General features: G+C 37.8%; 1 protein-coding gene across 3 annotated transcripts in view; it reads left to right on the top strand.

The window, feature by feature from the left end:
- Positions 1-25,812, top strand: part of LOC145980653 (cilia- and flagella-associated protein 61-like) — a 94,551-nt gene that overhangs the window by 65,855 nt on the left and 2,884 nt on the right. For all 3 annotated transcript variants that reach the window (XM_083113703.1, XM_083113704.1, XM_083113705.1), the window contains 10 exons: positions 826-1,082; positions 3,661-3,855; positions 6,409-6,546; positions 8,028-8,140; positions 11,649-11,791; positions 16,586-16,787; positions 17,428-17,597; positions 20,302-20,502; positions 21,654-21,761; positions 23,264-23,458. In XM_083113703.1, coding sequence (XP_082969829.1) covers positions 826-1,082; positions 3,661-3,855; positions 6,409-6,546; positions 8,028-8,140; positions 11,649-11,791; positions 16,586-16,787; positions 17,428-17,597; positions 20,302-20,502; positions 21,654-21,761; positions 23,264-23,458 — 1,722 coding nt within the window. The remainder of the gene's footprint in view (positions 1-825; positions 1,083-3,660; positions 3,856-6,408; positions 6,547-8,027; positions 8,141-11,648; positions 11,792-16,585; positions 16,788-17,427; positions 17,598-20,301; positions 20,503-21,653; positions 21,762-23,263; positions 23,459-25,812) is intronic.

Consider the following 25,812-nt stretch of genomic DNA (forward strand, 5'->3'; position numbering starts at 1 on the left):
TCATGCGCGAAGTGACACAAGGAGGAGTTGGCATATGTTATACCATCTCCTGGATGACCCAGAACTGTCAGGACACAGGTAAACATAGACTGTGTGTGAACATCCATCCAGAGAAGCCCATAATGATTACATATGATTGCACATGAGCCTACATATGCGAGTCTGCAAAATGCAAGCTCCACCGCTCCCTGGCAACTGAATCTTTCAAAGCTGAAGCACATATGTCAATCACCACCAGCACGTAACTACTCGCCACTGAATTGTCGTAGCCGATAGAAATCAGGTGGTTTTTATGGATCACCCCGTATAATCAATAGCCTACAAGAATAGTATAAAATGTAGATCATTCCACAAAGAATTAAATTCTTTAATTATTGCTTGTGGTCAAAACTGAAGGGTTCTGCCTTCGAAACAGAAATTTTATATTTAGTTCCATATCTCATTAGGATTATTTAGTTGCTCTAAGACTTGTGTTTTCCTTGAATTGAATTAGTTTATTTTACTCTGGTTTTCTGACAATTTTGCCTCATTGCAAAGATGACAATGAATGCGATGAGATGAAAAATGACGGGACAATCACAAACACATATGAACAACACACAACAAAGTCCCGCAGAGCATTATACTGGTCAAGGATCCTGTCGCCAGAGCTTCGTTAGTCTCCAAAATGCATACAACTTTGACATTTGGGTGTCTTGAGAAAGGCTCACTTGAAGTTGAATACGTACATATTTATTGAAAAATTTTCTTGTGAGAAATTCTTCCTCCATTCTTGCTCCATCAAATGGAAATAAGTTTGGCATCTTCTATTTTTTTATTTTTCAGGGTACTAAGAGAAAGAGTTTGATGACTGCTCTTGATGATATGATCCCCCTTGTGCCTCGCAAACAAATCACATACTACCCAGAAAATGGGATGGAGAATTGGCCCAAGAAAGAAGTTATGGAAAGCCAAGGACCTTTTGCTCTATATTACATGAATCTAAAGCTTTGTAGTGAACCAAAGCTTCAAATTAATGCTCGAATTGTTGTAGTTGGTGCGTCAACCACTGCACTTTCCTTTTTGGAAGCATTAACAATCAAGTAAGTTATTATTACTTTCGAAATTCTGTGGTTTTCTTGTCGCTTAGTGCTAATTCACATGGATTACGTTTGAGTTCTTGTTTTAAGTAATCTCCGAACTATTATATGCCTTCACCAGGTATCAAATCCAGGACCCCTTATGTGGATGCTGTTGCCGATGGACTCAAGTCATCTGCTTCACAACAGAAGAAAGCAAGAAAGCTCTGGCATGCTGGCAGACAAAATGTCAGAACATGCAGATGTCATTAATTCTAACAACAGGGGTACGGCAAGCTTTCGCAGTGGTTGGTTCATCGATGTTGGTATTTATTTATTTGCTTTATTTTACTTCGCTTTTTGTGCCACTTTTGGTGACCTGATGACATGATGAATGGACACTTACAAACATCCATGCCCAGGTTGGGATTCGATCGCAGGACCCCTGGTGTCGTAGCACGATGTGCCGATGTTGGTTTTTGTCAGGCACTGTGCTGTGCTGTTTGCTGCTGTGGTGGAAAGGCAACAGAGTTATGGCTCCTAACTTAAAACTTTATACTTACAGCCCCTTCATCCATCTTATCTTATTTCATCATCATCTTCACGATTAGCCAAAGGGACAGAAAAAGTGAAGTAAAATAAACTAAATCAATGAACCAGCCATTGTGATAGCAAAAATTCTTGACCACAAGTATAATTTCTTCACTCTTTATTGACTTCTTCATCTACTTGTTGATTCTTTTTACTTTCTCTTAACTTTCATGAACACCCTGTACTATCATGGCATCTCAGTTTGAGAAACTTACATAAAAGTGATTAAATTAACTCTGGCATTTTTGAACTGTTTTTTTTTTTTTTGTTTTTTTTTCCTTTTCTTTCATCTGCCCTGGGCAAGATCAGTTCTCCTCTGACATCCTTGCCAATTTTTTTCAGGTCCATCTTCATGTTGTCATTTTACCTACATGCCACATGGCCTGCCAAACTAAGACTTCATGATTTAATTATTTTAATGAAATCAGGGAATAAATACAGAATGCAGTTCAGAATTGTGCAGATTTCTGTCGCTTCATCTCTTCTACGTCTAAATATCTTTCTTGAGATTTTATTTTCAAAAACTATTAATTTATGTTCCTCTTTTAAAAACACTAAGTTGCTGACCAAGGCAGATTTATTAAGAAATAAAAACACTTAACAAGTAACATTTCAACCTTGTATCGGGGTCTTCCTCAGACGAAGAACTAACCTAAATCAGACTAAGACCCTGATACAGGTTGAAACGTTACTTGTTAAGTGTTTTTATTTCTTAATAAATCTGCCTTGGTCAGCAACTTAGTGTTTTTAATATGGAAACAAGGCTTAATTATATTCCTCTTTTAGTGTAAGAGACCACGTCTCCCATCTAACCAAAACCACAGAAATAATTACTTTCTTGTAAATTGTATCCTTTAGATTCTTTGATATTATGCGAGAGGATAAAAGTTTATGAATAGATTTCCTGAATTAAGTGTTTCTAATTTCCATTTTAATATTGATTTTTTTTAACATTAGTCCTAAACATTTGAATTTAGAAACTGATTCAAATATATGAATTATAGTTTTTCTTGTATGTACGCATTGCTTGCATGATAGAATTATTTTCCTGTAGTTTACGGTTATTACAAGCATGATGAAAGGAGCGTGTGTTCTCCTGAAACGTCACAAAGAAAAAACTGTTTTCTTATGCTTGTAATAACCGTAAACTACAGGAAAATAATATATGAATTGTTAAAAAAAAATTGTTTTGATTATTGTTAGTGGTTAGGTTACATAAATATGTATAATGACTACAGGCACATATTTTTGGTAAATAAAATAAAATTTTGGTGTTATAGCAGTGAAAAATCAGATCAAAAGTGGTATAAAAAATGACATTTTTGTTTCAAAATCGTGAATATAATCCTAAATTTGAATTAAAAACTGCACTTATTACACAAAATAAACATATCCATTCTAATAGCACATTTATGTAGTTAACACAGCATTAAGTTTGTTCCTGTATAAAGGAGTCCATTTTTGCTTCTCAAATATTCACAGCAGAATTAATCAATTTTCCGTGAATTGCATAACTCACAGGATAATTCAAACTTCAGAATGTGTCGCATCGGTAAAAAAAAACTAAATTTCATGTTTAAGAGTCTATTTCGCATTTTGCAGTTCTTTTCCAATATTTCGTGACAAAACAAGGTAGGAAAATGTACCTCACACCTTTCATAAACATGAAAAATGAACATCACAGCATGTCATTTCACATTTTGTGCTTTCGTCAAAAACGAAATATGCATTCCTCTAATAATGACACTTAGGCCTAATTTTGCAGTTTTTATTTTAACATTTTAAATATTTTATATTTTTTAGTATCTGTAATATTTTGTGACGTTCCACATTTATTTCATTTTTATTTATTTTGAAATAATTGCAATTTGAAATTTCAAACACTCTCTCCTTAAACGTAGTAATATGAAATTAGCTTCTGTAATTAATTTTTTTATTCATATTATTTGCTTTGCATTCAATACCTAAAGAGGAAAAGCGAACATACTAATTTGATTGGCCTTCCCAACAGTCCGTCAATGATTCCTGGACACTACAAGAACATAACATTGGTTTCTCCACACGGATTTCCAGGGGAAGAAGGACCACACCCTCTTAGAGACATTGTAATGCCTTACAGAGGATGTTTCTCGGTTGAACACATGAGTCATTTGAGTTTACAAACATGGATTAATGTGGTCTATGGTGTGATGACTGGGATTAATCGGTAAGTTATATAATGTATTGAATTCATGTAAATTTCTGATATACAGGGTGGCCAGAATTAAAGTTACCCAACTCAGAGCCCTCTGTAGCCTGTTTGAGGCATCGGAGAACTCTGGAATTTGGTGAATCCACTATGCAGACCATGGGGAAGAGGATGGCGATTAAAAAATTGTTCAATTTTCTGCCACCAGGTATAAATGTGGTGCTGTACTTCCATGATTGGTTGTAATAACAACATAAACTGCTCCAATTGGTTATGGATTTGCCTTTACCTTGCAATAAACGAGAGATTAATTTCTCGCAACTTCCAACCAGTAACAAATGTCTTTCTAATTAATAACTCAGGTAAGTCACTTAATGTGATTATTTGTACAACCCATCATGGAAGTACAGTGCCACATTTCAGCCTGGTGGCAGAAAATTGAACTATTTTCTTTTTTTATCGCCATCCTTTTCCCCATGGTCTGCATAATGGATTCACCAAATTTCAGAGTTCTACGATGCCTCAAACAGGCTACAGAGGGCTCCGAGTTGGGTAACTTTAATTCTGGCCACCCAGTATTAGAGTAGAGCCCTCAATCCTACAAAATACATTTGATATTCCTGATCTCAATACATCTAAATGGAAGAATATTTATGTATTTAGAAAAAAAAATAATGCATTTAAAGTCATTTGGCATCAGACACCAGTAAAATCCATGGTGTATCATTGATTGATTGATTTAGTTTATTTACTTTGCATTTTGTGCCTCTTGGCTAATTTGTGAAGATGGGGATGAGTGATGAAATGATGAATGGACATTCACAAACAACCAAGCATGAGTGGGATTCGAACATGGGACCCTTGGCGTCGCAGCACGATGTGCTAACCACTCGGCCACAGGGTCAGGCAGGGTGTATCATAATAGAGTAAACAAGTTTAAGAATTTTTTTTCGACTCAGCTATATGGAATATAAAAATGATATTTGTTGGGTTACAATCAGTAATGCTTCAAGTTTTATGAAATGTCTAGAAATGTTCAATGTGGCTTCCACTAGTTATGCGACACACATCCTAACAAAATTCTAGTTCTTGCCACACTTTTCCCAAGAACTCCTTGTCCACCAAAGCAAGGGTGTTTCTTATTCTCTCCTATAGCTGGTGCACATTCTGGAGCATAGGTGCACATAGACTTTGTCTTTCACAAAGCCCCAAATGCAGAAGTCTATGGAAGGTCTTGGGACCTGTGAAAGTCGCCATTTTCTTTAACACTACACCAGCGCCACAATGACAGTGTTTACAAAAGTCTTGCCTATGACTCATTGTTGTGTTTCAGATAATTTTTTAATAATAAACCTGAAAAGTTATTTACTCAAATGATACATGCTGTATATAACCGAGAATCCACTGTATTTAGGTAGGATTTCCTTCCATAAAATAATCATACACGTGTAACAACATTAGCTACCTGTTCTCACTTAAGAAGGTCGTGATTTTTGTTTACTTTTGTTTCTTTATCTCTACATGGCTAACAAAATCTTCAATTTTGTTTATTGCATGAAACAAGTCACCACTATACTGAATGCAACTCCAACTGGCGGCTGGGAAACAGTGAATCAGCAATCAGTTGAATTTTCTTCGACTGAAATCGGGCATTTTCAAGTCACAAGGTACAGAACGTTGTTCACGGGATGAAACAAATGAGCGTTGGGTCCACCACACGTTGCCAAACATACTATAAAATGTGAGAAAGTCTTCTCGGGCATTGATATTGCCAGCAGCAGAAATCAGCGGGGTGTTAATGGTACAACTGCACCCGTGGTCCTACGTGAGGGAGTTTCACACACAAACACACAACTCGCAAAAACAGAAGTATGCTTGGCAACATTGCTTTGGGAGAGTGATGTGAACCCTTCAGCTTTTACTTTGCAAAGGAGTTTGTAAATCAAATAAAATATAAGTTATTTTTGCTTATGTTCAGTGAGTATGTGTTGAGTAATTGACAACGTTTCAAGGACCACTGTCCTCTTCTTCAGGTCGGTTAATCGGCTTCACGGTTGCCCACGAAGCTTCGTCGATGGCAAGGATTAGGTTTACATGGATAGGATAAAATATTGGGATTCCATCACAACTGACCTGTTCTTTTTTTTACAAAAAAAACCAACAAAAACACTATGTAAAATTTTCCTACTATTAAAATCAATTAAAACCCCTCAGTTACAACTTATTAAAAAAGAATCCCTCCGGCCATTTGCTGCTCACATGTTGACAGTCAATGGCTTCCTTGTGAATGCACGAGGTCGTAAGCGAGTCAGATCTCCCCCCCTCCTTTTTCCCCTCTGCATTACATCATATCCAAATTGAAATCGCGTACGACTCGAGCTTCGTGCTCTACGTCCGGGGTAACCTTGAATCAGATTATTTTATGTTATGTTACTTATGTTATACGTAATGAAATTAGAGTTGCATGTATTTTGGAACAGTCTGTCTTTGGCCATTACTGTTATTGTTATTAGCACACAATCAATGAAGTTTTAATACATATTATAGTTGACTTTTTCTTTTTATTAACAGGTCAGAACGGTTTATTGTCATTAACGGGTATATGGTCTTGAAATATGATTACTTGTTGCTCTTCTGTGGTGAACAGTTCCAGTACCCGCAGGAACAGCCCATGATGCCCCCGGAGACATATTCCTCCGAGATGAAAAGGTAGTTATTTTCTACATACAAAAAAAAGATTGCAGATATTTTCAAAGGATGTAGCAGACGTTAAAAAAATCTTATGCCACGTGCTGGCAACATTCTTGCAAAAAAACATACAAAACAAATAAACAGCATGATACAAGACACTTCAAAAGTTTGTCCGAGCTCTCTACTGAGTGTCATCAGAACCTCGACCATATCGTCTTTGCCGTCTCTCGACCAGCCCTGATGATGACTCCGAGATGGAGTTGAAAACTCGGACAAACTTTTGAAGTGTCTCGCATTGTGCTGTTTATTTGTTTTGTATGTTTTTTTGCAAGATGTGGCAGAGTTGCTTGCAAAAATAATAATACGTGAATTACCCATTGTCATGTTCATTTGCTTTGCTTTATGCATAAAGTAGTTCTAGAAGTAAAACAAGAACTTCATCTTATTATCCATACCTATTACTTGAAGACACAGAGAACGGAAGACAATAGTGAATGATATGATTTTGATTTGATTTGTCGTTTTAAGTCCAGTTTATGCACAGGAAGGCTAATCGGGACCGGACCTACAGTTTAAAGTAAGATCCGAACCACTTGTGCCTCCACCGGGTATCAAACTGGGACCCCTTGATTACAAGGTGATGCTGTTGCCACTAGGCCATCGGGAAGGCCCTAATATTGAATGATAATAGCAATGCACTGCAGTTTCTTGATTCAAATTAAGGCTTACCTTTGTGAAATAAATATTTAAATATACAGTTTCTTTTTTGTAAGTAAAAATCCATTACAGTCACCTAGTTACATAGACTAAGGATTTGTAGTCACAGACGCCTTCATAGCCAAGTAGTTAGCACTCTCCCCTTTGGTGCAAGTGGTCCTGGGTTCGATTCCTGGTGGGTGCCCCCAAAATTTCGCCATTGACTAGTGTTGTGAGGACAATTGGGTACCTACTTCAAGAAGTGGCAGGCTCCTGTCACGAAAGCCAGGAAACAGTTGCGATGGGATTCGATGCACTGACCAATGCACCACCCAATGAAAAGCTGCTCTGGCAGGACCTGGCCCTTTGAGGGCTGTTGCGCCATGGAGTTTAAATTAGTTTAGTCACAGCCTCTTCTGCGTTGTAATGATCCTATTGAAAGCCAATGGGATCTTAATAGCACAATAATTGAAGACTAAAATTGGTAAACGCTGTAAGTGTCATGAGAATTCAAACACCGTTTTCCATGTTAAACTGTGAAATGTGCCATGCTTGATAATGTCATAAACGTGAAAAGTGGCTGGTAGCCCTCTAAGTAGTTCAAAGGGCATGTAAAAAGACGCTAGTGTGAACGTTCGTATGGGCTGATATGCTGAACGATACGATTTCCCAACACTTTCGCTTTTGGCACTTACAACATTTACCACTTTTAGTCCTCAATTGTTGCATTATGTCTTTGATAAAATCTAAAAATTGTGGTTCGTAATTTACAGGTATTTTGTTCATTATATTTTACTTTCCAGAAAATATATAAGTGAATGTCAGGATTTTCCAACCAATGTTTTCATTATTAATACTGAAGTGGATGCTACAGACTGTATAGTAAAACTGAAAAGCTACAACTACAGTGAAGCTAGTAAGTTTAATTCTGTTTAATTAGCAGTGACTAGAGTCACATATTTACGGTGAATAAAATATCAAGATTTTGGTACAAAAACTAGGCATATTTCAGGTTCAAAAGCAGTATATAAAAATGTCATTTTGATGTTAAATCGGTGCATAAAACCTTAAATTTGATGTAACAATTATACTAATTACACAAAATTAACATTTCCCTTCTAATACCACATTTATGTAGTTGTCAGAGTATTAAGTTTATTTAAGTCTAAAGGAGTTGATTTTTGCTTCTCAAATATTTACAGCACGATTAATCAATTTTCCATAATTTGCATAACTCAGACCTCAGAAAGTGTCAGTAAATAAACTCTAAATTTTATGTTTAAAAGTTTATTTTGCATTTCGCAGTTCATTTCGCATCATTTTGTGACAAAACATGGTAGGAAAATGTACTTCGGACCTTTCAAAAATACAAAAAATTAAAATTGTAGTGTGTTACTTCACATTTCATGTTTTCGTCAAAAACAAAATATGCATGCCTCTAGCAATGAGAAATTGAACACATTTTACTGTATGTGTTAATGATGGGATACTAATTCACACACAGAGAGAGATTTGAATTTATGTTATTTGGCATTGTTTTTCTCCCACTCTTGGCTGACTGTGATGAGCAAAGTGATGATTAGATGAAATTGAAGAGACACAAACAAATAACACATAAGCCCAGGCTCATATTTGAACATGGGAACTTAAGTGGTGAATATGAAAGTCAACCACTTAACATACTGAGTCACTGACTTTGTGAGAGGAAGATAGATAGAGGGAGAGAGAAAGAATTCCTGTAAAGTAGTGGTTAAAGGAACATAACATTAACATCTAATGAAGATAAATTCTCCAAATTCCTTACCTTTTGCGTGGAATTTGATGTGGACTTCTTTGATTGCTTGAAGACATAAAAACCATAATGTAGCTCTTGCTATACTTGGCGGAGAATATCAAGTATCTGGGTTTCCACTTACCTGGAGAAATCAGAGAAATCAATACATGAGGTAAACATTCTGAAAAAATCAGGAAAAATTGAAAATACTATGGGGTATCAAAAAGTAATGCCTCCTGCCATCCCAGATCTTTAATAATGCATCAATCAAGATAAACTATACATCATAGTGAAGCCTGAAGCCTCTTCTACATATGCCTACTGTTCCACATAATCACCGTTCAGTTCAATGCATCTATGCCAACGTTGAACTCAAGTGTCGTATCCATGTTGGCAAAACTCTGGAGTTTGTTGTCTGCACCATGTCACCACTTTCTGCATTGATTTTGCAGACTTGAAATTTTAGGACATGGAGAACCACTATGGCGCCATTGCATCGATTGCACTTGACTCTCTGGATCATACATATACGCCCATATGTTTCATCTCCAGTGACCCAATCTTTGAAAAAGTCATTCTGATGTGCTTGAAACGCGGCCAGGAGCTCTTGCGACACTTTCTTGCACCTAGTGCGCATGTCTGCGGTCAGTTCTTTGGGAACCCACTTAGCACACACTTTGTGGTATCCTAAGTCACAGACTAAGGCCTGAGAAGACCCATAAGACACGTTAAGTACGGCTGCCAACTCCTCGATTGTGATGCGCCGATCCTGACGAATCAATTCATCTGCCCGGCATTTTTTGTCCTCCGTCAGTGATGTTGATTGACGTCCAGTGTGCGGTTTATTTGCAATATCATTTGTTGAACCTCTTAACTCAACATCTGACATTACTCACGTCCACTACAGTGACCCCATAGACATTTGTTAACCTCCTATGAATTTCTACAGGGGGACAACCCTCTTTTGCCAAGAACTCAATCACAGCTCTTTGTTTATGCCTCAAATCCATGGTGTCCTTCAGTCAATCTGAAACATAAAGTGCACAAGTGTTAGTGATGATCTAAAATATCACATAGTAATAACACATCAACAACGTGCTACACATTACAAAACAGTATACGAGGAGGCATTACTTTTTGATTCCTCCACGTACATACAAGAACCTGGAGAGGTCAGGGAAAATCAAGTTTTCTTTCTTCTGTATGCCAGGATTTGTGAATTAAAATATATATATTTTTTTTTAACCAGTATCTTGAGGGAAAATGATATGGATAAAAGTTCTTAATAGTATTTATGTTCATTTATTTTAAACAATATTGAATAAACTTTATTCTTTTAACACTTAAAATGTGGTTATTAATGTTCTAAAACACCTCAGAATTGTTTGGAAATCTATTTTAAAATTATGTGGAAAATTCAGGGGAATTGTTTTGGCAAAATGAGTGGGAATTCTGAGTGCAACTAAACAAAATAATAAAATTTGTACCATTTGTGGCATGTCATATGCCTCTAACATATCCATAGATTGTCTCTCATGTTTCATGTGGGAAAACTTTATGTATAACACTTTATTGAAAACTGTTAATTTTTAATACTTTAAAAAGGAATTATTTTTTATTTTATTTTAGGTCCCTTATGGTAAAGATTAGAAAAACTAGCTGAAAGAAAAACACGAAGAAATAAATTACACATCTATGACTTCAATCCAGAACTTTCCTAATGATACTACCATGTAATAAAAATGTCCTGGGTTCAGTGATGGCCCCTTTTTGTTTTTGATGATTCTGATTTAACTATGAATTATAGAATAAATACAGTCAGCCAGCCTATCTGTGCATAAAGTGAATTGAAGTAAACTTTTTCAAAGCCTTTTAGAATAAGGACTTCTAGTCAAATACTCAGAATCCTTAGACACAGGTACAGGTGAAGATGACATTAATGATTCCTACGAACCTATGGGTCCAGACCTGATTAGCCTATCTGAGCGCAAGGTGGGGTTAAAACTAACTTTTCCATATCATGTTAACTTACCATGTTGCATAAGCACATATGTAAGTTGTTCATTTATAGTTTAACATAAGCAATATACAGGGTTACTCAAATTTAGTTACCTGAAACTAAAGTTGCTTAACTACAAAAGCATTATTCAATATTCATTCAAATGTGGTTCTAAACACGTGTCATACCATGAAGTTTCATTTCTAGGCCACCAGAGGTCAGTTGCTCTGTTACAGGTGACTACATGACCAATAAACCAGTTAACATGGAGTCCTACAGAGGTGCGGAATGCACACAGTGTTGTCTGTGGTTCCACAAAACACAGTACATAGTTACCATTCAACGGCATTTCATAAAAAGTTTCACCTCAAGCAAAGACTGTCAAATCCAGGTACGGTCGGTCGTTTTATCAACACAGAGACCCTAGGGTGCCTTCATGTTGTGGAAGCCGAGAGGGAGACTTATGTGCAAAGTCCGAGAAAGTCTACGTTGAAAGAAGCCATGTCAAACATTTAAAAGAAACTTGAAGTTATGTAGATTTTAACGCAGTGAATAAATTATGTAATTATATAATATAAATGGAGTTATTTAATTTTAGTTTTAGGTAACTAATTACAAATAATCCTGTACATTCACTGCATTATTTTCCAGATCCTGTGGTTGTATACGGGCACTGTTTAGAAGCTTACTCGTGTGTGGCTATGTTACTGGAGATGGAAATCCCTCCGAAAGCAATTTGTTTTGTAGATCCCTTTTCTCGGGGAGAACAAGTATCATGCTTCAACAATTGTGAGGTTCGTATTAACACATTTGCAATTGTGTATGTATAAGATAAACAGGATTTTCAAACTGATGTGGGAAGCTTATGGGGAAAAATTCATACAAATGTTCAAAACTGGGGGGTTGATACGAGGGACGTTCATTAAAGATTTCCCCTGAACCAGATCCCATGGACGGAGATAAACGAAAATTAGTACAGACATTAGTCCTTCTCTACATAGGAACCACCAATGGCCACACACTTTTTCCATCACTTTATGCACCCGTGGAGACCTTGTTTGTAGAAGTCTGCAGGCTGCTCCAGAAGCCATGGCTTGATCTCAGAAATCAACGTCTCATCGTCGTGGAAGTGCATTCCCTTCAGAAATGACTTCATGGTTAGGAAGGGTGAACGTCTGATGGTGCGAGGTCTGGAGAGTATGGGGGATAAGGAAGGATTTCATTTCCACAGGACCGTGCTTCTGTCTGGGCAACATGCGAGTTGTAAACTGGAGCGTTGTCTTGCAGGATGCAGACGCCTTTGGTCAACATGCCACACCTCTTGGTTTCGATGGCCTTCCACAATTTCTGCAGCAGTGAAGTGTAGCATATCCTGGTAATTGTGGTACCCATCGTCAGGAAATCCATCATAACTATTCCATGCTGGTCCAAAAAAACCATGAGCATCACTTTGCCCGCTGAGGGTTGGACACGGGCCTTCTTTGGTGGTGGTGAGTCAGGATGCTTCCATTGCTTTGACTGGGCCTTGGTCTCTGGGTCATAGTGATGGACCCACGTTTAACCCTGGGTGTTTAGTCTGTCAAAAAGTTCCTCCTGGTTTTCCTGGCACATGGTCAAATTAGCCTGGGAGCACATAACTCGTTCCTGCATTTGGAAAGGTGTGAGTAGCCGAGGAACCCATCAGGCAGACACCTTCCGCATGTGCACATGGTCATATATGATTTTTTCTTCAGACCCCACATTGATATTGACATCTTCAGCTAGTTGGCGAACGGTTATGCGGCGATCCTCCAAGATGGTGGCTTTCACTTGCCCAATGGTGTCTTCGTCAATGGCTGACAGGGGTCGCCCAAGGAAGGGGGCTGTTTCTACTGAAGTCTGACCACACTTGAACTGACGATGCCAGTGCTTCACTACGTCATACGATGGGGCATCCTCTCCATAGGTCACTTTGATCTCACCAAAAGTTTCCTTCGGTATGCGGCCTCCACTGGATCCATCACTACACCTTGTCTCAATTCAGTACTTGTAAGACAAAAACTAAGAGGAGTTCAGAATTGCAAATTACCTCATGACCTACGCACATATGAATCATTACACATAAAATTTCAGTATTCTACATTAACTAGAACTAGGTCAGGGGAAATATTTAATGAACGTTCCTCGTATATCTATAAATAGTCTTTAATTTAAGATTGAGGGAATGAAAAATGTGAAAGCAAATTAATGCACTGGAACAAAGTACTTACTTATTCCAGAAACTGTCTTTCTAGTTCCATTAATTTTGTGAACTACCACCATCCTCTCAGGAATTTATTCTGTTACTGCTCGTTGCTTCCGATGTACATTATTGTGACATACCACTAGGCAAACTGTTGTTATCTGTTCATTTCCGGTATCATGTGCTGCCCTTGGGTACTAGCTCCTCCAGCAGATGTGGTGACGATTTTAAGTTTGTGTAGGAAGTGCATAATGACATGTGTTGATTTTTGTGCCTACCAGAGTGTGATCTACATGCCTATCGCATATCTTTCTGATTGTATGGTTATTGTATTTCATATGCCAATGAGTCTAGTGGAGAGATGAGTTTTGTGATATTTTTTGTCTGTCAGGTGGTGCTGGTTTCTTGCACTAGAACACCTGAGCTATCAAAGATGCATCATTTGTGTTTGCTGAGTTTTGTTGAAAAGATTCTCTCAGGCTATCGACCAGGTGAGTTACAGCAAGTTACAACTCACCTGGTCGATAGCCCGATATAATCTTTTCATCATTTGTCACCAGGAAAGCTTCAAGACTTACTCGTTTGCTGAGTTTGTCATGTTAGGTTTGATGTTGAAAGGTTAGAGAGCTATGGTGGGATGGTAGGAGAAGGCAAACCATTCTTTTGGTACTGGGTGATGGTTGGAGCTGGCTAGGATGTCAGACTTGCATTCAGGTTTGCTGTACATGTGGATAGTTTATGCTCTGTGTAGCCATATTTTAGGCTTAATTCTGGAATGGTGGCTATCTCTTTCCTCATATCCTCCACCCTGGGGCATGAAGAGAAAAGTTTTGCCACCCATTTGTCTTTTGTTTCGGTGCATGGTTGGGGAGGTTGTCTGCATCTAGTGGTTACGAACAGTCAAACCTCAATTTTACGTTTTTCAGGGGACCAAGTTGGAAAAATCTTAAAATGCAGGAATATGTAAAATCCGGGAAACATTTTACTCCATTCAGACCTTGCAGAATGATTATATAATGTTGGAAAATATAAAATACAGGAACATAAAATTGGAGTTCCACTGTATCGAGATCTCAAAATAGTTTGTGTGCTTTTCTAGTAAAAAAGGTAAAGTGTTCCCCTGTGCTTAGCATCACACCATGAAGGCGTATAGGGGGTGTGGGGGTAACGCCCCACACTTTCTTGATCCGGTCGTGAGTGGGGGTGATGTGATCAGCACCACGCCCCTGACCGTCTTTACCCCCCAAGGTTTCCCCCAGGTACCCATGTTATTCGACGCTGGGTGGGCGCCGGTGCTTTTCTAGTCCAATTGTGAATTTGAATCTGAGGTGGATTTTGCCACAGGAAGTATAGTCCGGTCTGTTGTTTTTCTTTGTAAATAACTACAGTGCCATGTATGAGGACTATTTTTTTTCAACCTCTCATGGCACCGCAAGGTGGCCCGTGAGGGGCTATGGAAGCGGGGCATCACGCAGCATGATTGGTGTCTCCCCTAACACTACCACCACCACTGCCAAGACCAATGCTTGAGTTGAAGCTGAACGACGGGCACATAGAGATGTCTGCTACAATTGACTCTCCGGTCAAGTGCGAGGTGTGATACTGGTTGACTTTATGGAGCCGGCGACCACAATCAATGTGGCTGCATACTGTGAGACATTGCGCAGACTATGCAATCCAGAACAAACGAAGAGGCATGCTGTCTGCAGGCATTGTCTTGCTTCATGACAATGCCCGACAACATGTTGCTGCATCAACCCAAGACCTTCTTCAACGATTCCACTGGGAAGTGTTTGTTCACCCTCTCTACATCCCAGACCTGGTGCCGAGTGACTTCCACCTTTCTCCGGCGATGAAGAAGTGGTTGGGAGGACGGCACTTCCACACCAATGAGGAGCTTCGGGACACCGTGCAGACCTGGGTCACCCGACAGGCAACACCTTTCCTTTTTTTTTCTTTTTTTTTCTCTCAGAGGGTATTGGAAAGCTGGTGCATCGGTACGATAAATGTTTGAATCTTCTTGGTGCTTACTTGAAAAGTAGATGATACGGATACGTAACATTTGTCAATAAACCCATTTTCCTATTCACTGTGGTTTTGATTTCATGCCCTATCGGAGGTTGTAAAAAAACAGCCCTCGTACATGACTGTACATGAACCTATTCAACCAAATGCATGATTATGTTTGCAATGAAAGCTGATACAGGATTGCCCATGGTTAGGATCTCAGTTCGCTGATAGAAATCATCCTCAAATTGAAAATAATTTTATTTGAGGCAGATTTTCAACAGCTTGCAGTCATTTCTAACATTGATTGTCAGTTGCCTCTCTATTGAACTTAGGCGTTACCCCCACAACCCCTATACGCCTTCATGGCGTGGTGCTAAGCACAGGGGAACACTTTACCTTTTTTGTACCTCTCTATTGAACTTAGGGCTAGGGCTATGAGAATTGAGTTGTGGCACTGTTACCTTGAACTATGGGGATTACCATCAGCATTGTTGTGAAACATAGGTTACTTTACTGTTGAACTCTGATATTTTGTTCTTTAGCCAATTTGTTAGGAGGACTGTCGAGTGTTTGAACCCTGTTATTATGAGACACATCAAAATCCCTAGTTTGTGCATTTTGCGGATACGATAGACAATGGCAGGTGAGGGAGTCGGGGGTTGGGGGGAGGAATTTGTGGTCCATTGGCTGGTGATAGCAATAACATGGCAAGTTCCTGAGAGAATATCAGTTTTCACCGAAATTAACAGAACTTCGAAAAATCAAATAAGTACTTTACTCCAGTATACATATTAAGTATATCTGTAATTTTGTGCATTTTGTTATTAATTTTATGAATGTAAAGGTATAATTCATATACATCTTGCTTTCATAAAGTAAATGTCTGTATACAGTGGAATCCCAATTTTTCATTTTCCTGCATTCTTGGCATCTTGCAACATGTTGTTAAAAAATTTTCCACAATTTTACATTTTCCTGCATTTAAGTTTGATCCCCTGAAAAATATAATCAAGGTTCAATGGTACAGTTATGAACACTTCTGTGTTGTAACATTCCCACTGACTTTCAATGGAATCGTCACAAAAACCAGAACTATCTGTGACCGACCGTACAGTTTCCCATTCTAAGGCAAAACCTATTGCCATCACCTGGTTACATACACTAATTAAGGAGGTCCAATCAGGTCAAAATGGTAATATATTAGTACTTAAACATTTCATATTGGTACTTGATCAGTATCAAGCAAAATTTTCATATTGGTCCATCAGTAATATAAATGAGATATTCATGAGCATAATGGATATTATTTTACGATCTTTCACAAAACAAATTAAAATAACAAAAAGTATCATTTCAGATAGATGAAATGATTACAAAAATTATGAAAAAAACTGGCATTATTTACGAAACAGAATTCCATTATGCCAACTGGGAACTAGATGAAGAAAATAAGACAGTACAGAAAATTATATTTGAGAATAAGAAGGACATATTGATCAAGGAATGCTGTGCGTTTATCTGTTACACTGAGAAAAAAGTCAGCAGGTTAAATTTCTTAGGTAAGTTTAAAATAAAATAGGCACATTGAACAATGTTTATAATTGTAGTCTGTCAAATATTAAATGGTCAGATTTCTCGTTTAAAATATTTTTTAAAAAAAAGGCAGGTATAAAACAACAAATATACACATGCAATCCATTTACATACACTACAGCTGCAAAACTAGGAAACTTCTCAGGGGGTAGAAAATGGTTAATAAAAGTGTTCCTTCATCTGTGACAAGACATTCTTAATATCATTTTCCATAACTCAATAATAACTATTATTGTGGTGACTATGGGAAAAGTACATTAGCAGAACAAAAATTTAAGATATTTCTAGAAATTAACTTGTTAATAAAACATTAAAATGCTGACCTAGGTATATAGCATTTTTATACTATAAAAGTTTGCCTTGGTCAGGATTGTAATGTTTTATTAACATGGAAACAAGGCTTAACAGTGTTAAAATTAACTTGACATTGCTCACATCAGAATCCATTAAACATTAGACAATAGGATGAGTAATATCCATGTAAGTAATTTCCAGTTGACAATTTATTTTCTTGTTCCTCAAATGATCCATATTTAATGATGAATCTTTGTCCGTTTTGACTATTTCACATATTAGACTCAAAACTTTTTTATTTTCCTTCCACAGCCATAAACAAGGCTTGTCTTGTCTACGATGGCCGTCTTGTGATCGACCCATGGTTCAAAACAAACGATCCATATATTTTTGCTGCTGGGCCTCTTACAAAATACCCTAGGCGCTATTATGCTGATGATTACAAACATTGCTACTACAATTCCTATGAAATTGGAAAAGCAGTATGTATATATCAGTTTCTTTCAATTCATATTTTTAGTTTTAACAATGCTATCAACAAAAAAAAATCATATTGTTTTGGTGATGAAGCTAAGTCTACAATTTTGCCTTCCTGATGGCATAAGTGTTAATGATTAATAATAATATAGGAGTTCTGGGTTTGATCCTTTGTGGAGGCACATTGCAAAGTGGTTTGGATCGCAGTTTAAACTGTAGGTCCAGTCCGGAAACCTACTTGACAAACAAATGACCTTATGCTTGTAACAGCCATAAACTTCAAGAGAAATAATTCAGATAAGGCATAACTTACACCACATGCCTTCATTTCACTAAGTAATGAAGTCCAATTTTGACATGTAGGTACTTACTATTTTACTCTAGCTATTACCACATCATGTGGCTTCATCAGGAGACAAGACAAGAATGGTCAAAGTCAAGTTAAAGCAGTCAGTTTGCCAACCAGACTTGGGGTAGGAAGGAGTGGCAGGCACTGTATCGTATTTTACCATATTAACCTTTTTATACCCAACTTACCTCCCCATGTTTTAAACTTGGGACTATTCTTGTCTTTTCTCCTGATGAAGCCACATGATGTGGTGAAAGCTAGAGGTAAAAAGCAGTAAGAATATGCCAACACTGGACTTCACTTAGAAAAACAATTCATTTTGATGTTCAAAAATCCCTCTTGAGGACTTTTTTTGAAGTCTTCCTTTTCATTGTACAGATGTTGTTACCGATCTATGGTGACGATTTCAAACTGCTCCTACCTTAAGAGAAACCATGTCGCCACCATCGAGAGTGCTCTATTTGGTGGCCCTGCATCTTGGCAATTGCCCGACAGTGAAGTTTCCACTATAGGGGACTGGCACGAAGTGTAGTCATGTGAAGCCTCAATCACTCCTCCTGACAGGCTTTCCATAGCCCTTCAATAGTGCGGGGTCTCCTGTGAGACAAGGCTCGTTTCAGTAGGCTGAAGGCGCAAAAGTCCATCGGTGAGGCATCAGGTGACTTCACTGGAATGTCTGTGAAAGGAATGACATGAATTCGAGTTTCTTCTGCCATTTGTTGAAGGAAGAGGCGGGTTGAGCAAGATGTGTGACTTGACGCCTTGTCTTGATGCACCCACACACGATTCTGATCCCTCCCGTAGAGATGGGGAATGTCATGGTGATAAACTGGTGTCAGGACGTTAGCCCGATAATAATCGGAATTAACCTTCGTATTTTTGGCAACACAATGTATGGTCAGCTTGCCATTGTACGAGTATCCAGCAATGATCATAAAACCTGTTGTCAAAACTTTCCTTACATTCAGTGAACCATCTTTGAAAGTCCCTCGCACCTGTCGATCGATAAAAAATTGCACGTGGCTTGTGACAGTCATCAAGATAAACATATGCTTCGTCCAATGTAACAAGGAACTTCTATTTTTCACCTGACAGGTGCCGCTCATAAAGCTTTCAACAGTTGGTGCGACGTTCCAAGAGCTTATGAACACACCCCTTGCCCCACGCCCTTTTCCAAACCCAAATCGTGGTCAATGATGGTGTGCACTCTTCAGTGATTTTTGTAGCCGGTTTGCGATACTTCTCTGTGTGGCTGGATTCTCCCTGGTGACCAGCTCCCAGACATCCTGAATTGTAGCTGGTGTGAGGCTAGTGGCAGGATGGGAGTTGGCCTGTTTCTGCCCCACAGAAATCCCCATGCCTCATCTTACCTGCCCCTTTCAACACCTGTGATATGCCATTTCTGGACAGAGTGAATCCACGCTCCTTGCACAGTTTTATAATGGCACTATAACTGTAGTTTATGTCGGAAAATGCAGTTGTGTAACCCTCCCAATATGCACTGATTTTCGGCGGCATTCTTCCCGATACGCAATGACCACACCTGTCACGCACAGTCAACGGTCTAACGTGTCTACATGACTCGCAGCTTCGTTCTCTTCCCGCTTGATGGTGCTGCAAAAGGTGTGCAATTTCATCACCATAGATCAGAAACAACCTCTGTAGTCTTCTATGGGACATTCCATTGTCACGGGTGGGACACAAGGACTACAATTTTTACATTAAAGTAACTTTTCTACTGATATTTAAGCAACGTTATTCTTACAGTTTCTGTGCAATAAAAAATGAATTGTCAAATAAATGATTTAAGACAAACAGAGAAGGTAATTGACCTTTGAATATTCTAGTGGACTTAGGGAGAAATGGAGAAAATAATTGTTTTTTGATGTTGCAGGTGGGACACAATACAAAACAAAAGTATATCAAAAAGTTAAAATAAACGAGCAATATGTAAAATACCTTCTACGTTAATTATGTATAATACTGGAATTTTTACGCAAATGGCAACTTTAGGTTCTTAACTCACAAGATAGCACAAAGTTACAGCATTGCATTTAATTTTTAAAAAATGAGGTTCAGGGGAACTTTCACATTGAATGCCCCCTATAAGTTTTTTCTTCTTCTTCCCAAGCAAGGATATCCAAAACATTGGACAGACGAAGTATAGGACAGTCACAGCCTTTTCTAGTCTCCCTGTAACGTAATGAAGTTACTAGAGCTGTAAATATTGATTTAAGAAAAATCTCACACCATGTGCAGGAAGCATATTTAGTTTGTGTTTTTTTTTCTACTTTTAATCACTTCTTAAGGTAAGGGCTGTATAATTGTTGCATCATCAAATAGCATAATTGCTGTTGTAGGTAGCCCAGGAGGTGAGGAGATTATTTGATATTTCCACCACGGACATCAAATTATATCACGACCTGCCAAAAAAAATGGTGCCGATATATCGGAAGCCTCAAGTCTGGTATTACAATCTGCCACTGAATCTGAAGTACTTGAAGATAAGCAAACCAGGAATTGAGGTACCACTGGAAGTTGCCATGATCCATGAAGATTTTGTAAGTAATTTTTGTGAATTTGTATAATTCTTCTTGATGGTGTATGCTCTTTGTTAACTTCACTATGATTTAATCTGGTTACAAAAAAAAGTAAACTATAAATTTATTTTTAAAACATTACTTATACTGAAGCTTAAACATTACAGTTCTCAAGATATATTTTGTTTGTTTCATCTGCAATGAGAATTTCTTGTTAGAAACAGTGATTGCAAGGAAACTAAAAATGCACTTCAATAAAGTTTTCTAACTTTCTTTTGTGCTTGTGAAGTTCGAACTGGCTGTTTGCCATGAAGGTACATTTCAGGGGATAGGACCCCACATATTCTCAATCTTGGGCCATTTTGGAGGTGATTTGAGGCTGGGTGAGCCCCAAAGCCACTTTACGTAAAAAGGCCATAAAAATTCCAAGCTTAGATCACCCACCCTGAGAATCGATCCCAGGTCTTCCACGTGGCAGCAAGACACCCTGCTGACTAAACCACAAAAGCTCTCCATTGTTATTACCGTACGTTTAAACAAACTAAAAATAAATGTCTGACGAAAGGAGCGTGTGTTCTCCTGAAACCCGTCAACAAAAACTGTGTTTTTATGCTTGTAACATCTGTAGACTACAAGAGAAATAATTCTACAATGCAAGCAATGCATACATACAAGAAAAAATAAACATTACAGTTCTCAAGGTACATTTTGTTTGTTTCATTTGCAATCAGAATTTATTGTTGCAAACAGTGATTGGAAGGAAACTTTAGAAATGCACTTCAATATAGTTTTCTAACCTTCTTTTGTGCTTGTGAAGTTTGATCTGACTGTTTAAAAATTAAATCAAAATACTACGATGGGATCAATAAATTGGTAAAAGTATTGTCTTATTAATAAAACTTCGAATGTCTTTACAAAATGAGAGTATTTCCTATTGCAAAAATAAAGACACATCTGAAGGAATACATTCCTTTTAAATGCAATTTACACATTTTTGTAATATGAAAACCAGTAGTGTTATTTGTTTCCACAAGATAAATAAACAAGACTTCATGCTATGTTACAGATTTCTAGATGTAGTAGCATAACGCAACTAGAATATAAACTTAAAAACTCAAATTTGAATATTGATAGTGTTTTGTCTTCATTTCTCTATTACTTTCTCTCTCCAGGGCCATGTTATGGTGACAGGAAAAGGGTCCTTGGAACATCCAGGATATTTTAGAATGCATATAAACAGCCATGGCACAGTTGAAACTATAACATGCCTAACAGGCCAGGCAAGTAATTCATAACAGAGATAAAACCTTGTGTATGTCTCTTTATGTGTGTGCGAATGCTTCAGTAAAGCTGAGTTTCCTTTCAAGTATGGTTCTTAGTGAACTAACAACTGCACACAAAATCATATGGGCAAAATCAGTTTAAATTTAATCACTGAGGAATTAGACAAGTTCACAGATCTACATCTGAGAAGTCATCATCATCATCCTTCACTGTTTCCTGCCTCTGGCTGAGTTGGCACAGAAGTCAAGGCTCTCCATATTTTTCTGGTCTTCCACAACTTCTCTCTTTCCACGGTGTTCCAAAATCTTGTCCTCTTCTAACACTCTCCACTATCCGCTCTTTCCACTGACATCTTGGTCTCCCCCTTGGCCTTGTTCCCACTCCTTGTGCATGGTAAGCTCTTACTGGTAGTCTTTCTGCATCCATCCTCTTCATGTGTCCGAACCATCTCATCTGTGCCTGATCTATCCTGTCCTGAAGCTTCACCACACCCACTGTCTGTTGGATCTCTTTATTCCTTATTCTATCCCTTCTAGTCATCCCCAATATACTCCTTAAAAATTTCATCTCCACTGCCTGCATCTTTCTTCTGTCAGTCTCTGTCATTGCCCAAGTCTCTGCTCCATACGTAATTATCGGCACATAGTATGTGTTATATATTACCTTCTTACATTTCATAGGCACATGCCTGTTCCATATTAATCTTTGAACGTTTTGATAGAGACCACCACCCATTTGTCCTCTTCTGCTTACCTCCTCATATATTCTTCCACTTCTCTCAATTATGCTTCCTAGATATTTGAAGCTCTCCACTACCCTCAACTCTTCCATGTCCATCCTTATTCTTGGTTCATTTCTGGCTCTGTTACTTTTTGTTATTAGCACCTCACTCTTTTCTGCACTGAATTTTATTTCTGCTCTTCTGATTTCCTCATTCCAACTATCAAACTGTCTCTGTACTTCTTCTTCTTCCCTGTATCACTAAGTCATCAGCAAACAACAGGCTCAAATCTTTCAGACTAAGATCATTCCTTGGTTTTCTCAGTCAATCCAGACAAATGCTAGTACGATAAATTGCTTGCATATTGAACCACTGTACTTGTTCACATGTATGTATGTGTGCTTTTAGAGAACAGATCTGTCTTCATCTTCAGGATTGCGTTTATGTAGCCACATGCTGGAGGTCCCAGAACACATGAAAAACATAAGTGAATTATATGTTTATTACATTTTAAGTTGTTTCAGTTTGGTCCCCTGATAAATGTAAAACCGAGGTTAACTGTACCTAGGTATATGCCTACAAATATGATCTTCAGTTGTCTAAAACACAGCCTTTCAAATATATACCACCTATCCACCTTAAGCAAGTGTATACCTCTCTGATTAAATGTAATCAATTTACATATTACAAACAACCTGTTTTCTATATTGATCGAACATTAATCATTACATATCTTGAGGGCAAGCTGTACCTCATGCTTGTTTCTTTCTTCTGCAGAAGATTGACGTAGGAAATATGATATGCCTGTATGGAAAACATGAGAAGATTCTCAATGATATGTGCAACCGGTTTCACATTGGATACATTGACGACTTTTTTGATTACTTTCGTGAGTCTTGGTGCACTGCCGTCTTTCATGACAGATTTGATGAATTTCACAAGAGCAACCTTGAGCTGTTCGCAAATCAAGAGGTAAGTATTTATTTGTTATTTTCAGTATATTCTTACATTATCTGGGTATTTTATGATACAGGAAACAATGGCTGAACCAGAGTTGAGGGTGACCTCCATGGGAGAGTGGTTACCACAGCATGCTACAATGGCAGGGGTCCGAGTTTCCATTTGATATGATTGTTGCTATTTATCATCGCTTCCCTGCCACCTTTGGCCAATCGTGACGAAGAAGATGATATGATGAAATTAATGAAGGGACACTCACAAAGAACACCCATTCCCAGGATGGGATTCGAGCCTGGGACCATTGGCATTATCCCAGCCTGGGCATGGGTGATCATTTTTAGCATCTCTTCATCAAATTTCAACATATCATTACTCATCTTTATCTTCACAATTAGCCAAAAGTGGCAGTAAAGCAAAGTTAAATAAGCCAAATTAATCAATCAACCAGAGTTGGGGAAGAACATGGTGCAAGTAATATATTACTTTTTCATACTTACACTTGTAACACGTTCAAAATTCACAAGTATTTGTAAAGGTCTTTTTAATATTACTTTATTTGCATTACTCTGGCAAATTCAGAACTGAAGGATTTATCAGCCAGGAGAAGATATGCTTTAATGTGAAATAGAGTTTCACATTTCTTCGAATTCCACATGAAATGGTGAATAGAAACCCAAAAAAAAATTAAAGGAAAGGAACAGGAAAATTTGTAGTATTTAGGTCAAGTCATATCAACGTGGGAAAAACAATAATAAAGTGAATGCACGTTGTACATTTATAGAAAATTCGTGTCTTCTGCAAAAAATTCAGTTTCAAACTTGAAATTTCTGATCATAATATTTATTTGTACCCATGTATATTTTGTATTTTTGCTTGAAAACCTTAGAAGTACTGAAATGTATTCAATATTCAATTCAGAGAAATCTACATCTAAGGTTAGTTTTGCACTGTGAGCAGCGTATGTAGAGGCATACATCATATTGTCAATTACACCCTGAGGGAGTGGCATCTGGTGTAGGAGGAGGGGAAGATGAGCCCCGCCACCCACCTTTTATCTGCTACCAGTTTCAACAAATGTGTGTTGTTACACCATGAAACTAGGGTGACCATAATGTTTGGATCCAAAAACAGGACATCGCAAGGAGATCGGTTTACCCCCCCTTTTTTTCTGAAAAAATTGGTTGGGCCTCCTAATTATAAAATTATTGTTATTATCAGGGCTCGAAAAATCAGTCACTAGGTCGCCATGGCGACTAAAATTTCAGCCTGGCGACTGTGATCTTTTGATGTAATATTGCCGTTCTTTTAAGTTTGCATGTATGAAATTTTGAAGATTCTAAGTTCAAATTGCAATACAGCGTAAGTTAGAAAATGATTTTTTTTATCAAGGTTTTGAACATTTCATAGAATCAGTAACTATTCCTTGCTCTTTGTTCCCCAACCCCTAATTTTCTGCTTTCTCACATGATTTAGCGATGTTTTGAATACGGTGTTGCTCAACTTCTTATAGTATGCACAATTTCTAGTAAGTGGTTTTCCTGGCACCTGATTTTCAGAGCTGGCGCCTAGCTCTGATGAAGATTTTTCGAGCACTGGTTATTATTAACATATTGTTATGGATCACATACATGATACATCATAAACAATGAATGAAATATAATCTCTTGTTGTCAAAAGGTATTAATTATTATAATCTCAGTGTGACTTAATAGTATTTCTTGTCCTTTCTGATTAACCTTTGATGGTAGTCCTACGTTAATTGAGGAATGCCAGAAGTATTTATCAGAAGAACCAATCTTCTTGAGAACAGCTTTATTCTTCACCAACTGTTCATAAAACTCCCCGAAAACCTTACCCCATATATCAGACACACAACACTACATTTTTATTTTCAGTTTGTGTCAAAATGGAGGAAATTTAATTCTTGTTGCAATTCCATAAAGAAACTGCATGCTTATTCACTGCTCTTCAAATAACGGAAGACATATTGTTTTGTATATACAAAACATCTTTTTTGGCATAAAATGTCTCTCAAATTTAGACTTGGTTTTCAAGATAACTCCTAGACCTTTATAAAACGGGACAAATAGTATTTTTTTAATAATATGGACGGGACGACCGGGACACGCCTGTCCTGTCCCGGTCAAAACAGGACGTATGGTCACCCTACATGAACCAAGCATTTCAGAGAATGGCTGTGATAATTATGTAAACATTATGTGTTCTTATTGTGTGAAAGTATTCTTTCGAAAATACAGTAAAGGTTCTTTTGGGTGTCTTACCCAACTCTGGGCTGAGTGAACAAATGAATGAAAAAAATTGTATATGTGCAAGATTTAAACCTGGAGATTCTTGTCTCTTGAGTG

The sequence above is a fragment of the Lepisma saccharinum genome, chromosome 28, assembly GCF_977018435.1.
Source record: "Lepisma saccharinum chromosome 28, izLepSacc3.1, whole genome shotgun sequence".
Taxonomy (NCBI): Eukaryota; Metazoa; Arthropoda; class Insecta; order Zygentoma; family Lepismatidae; genus Lepisma; species Lepisma saccharinum.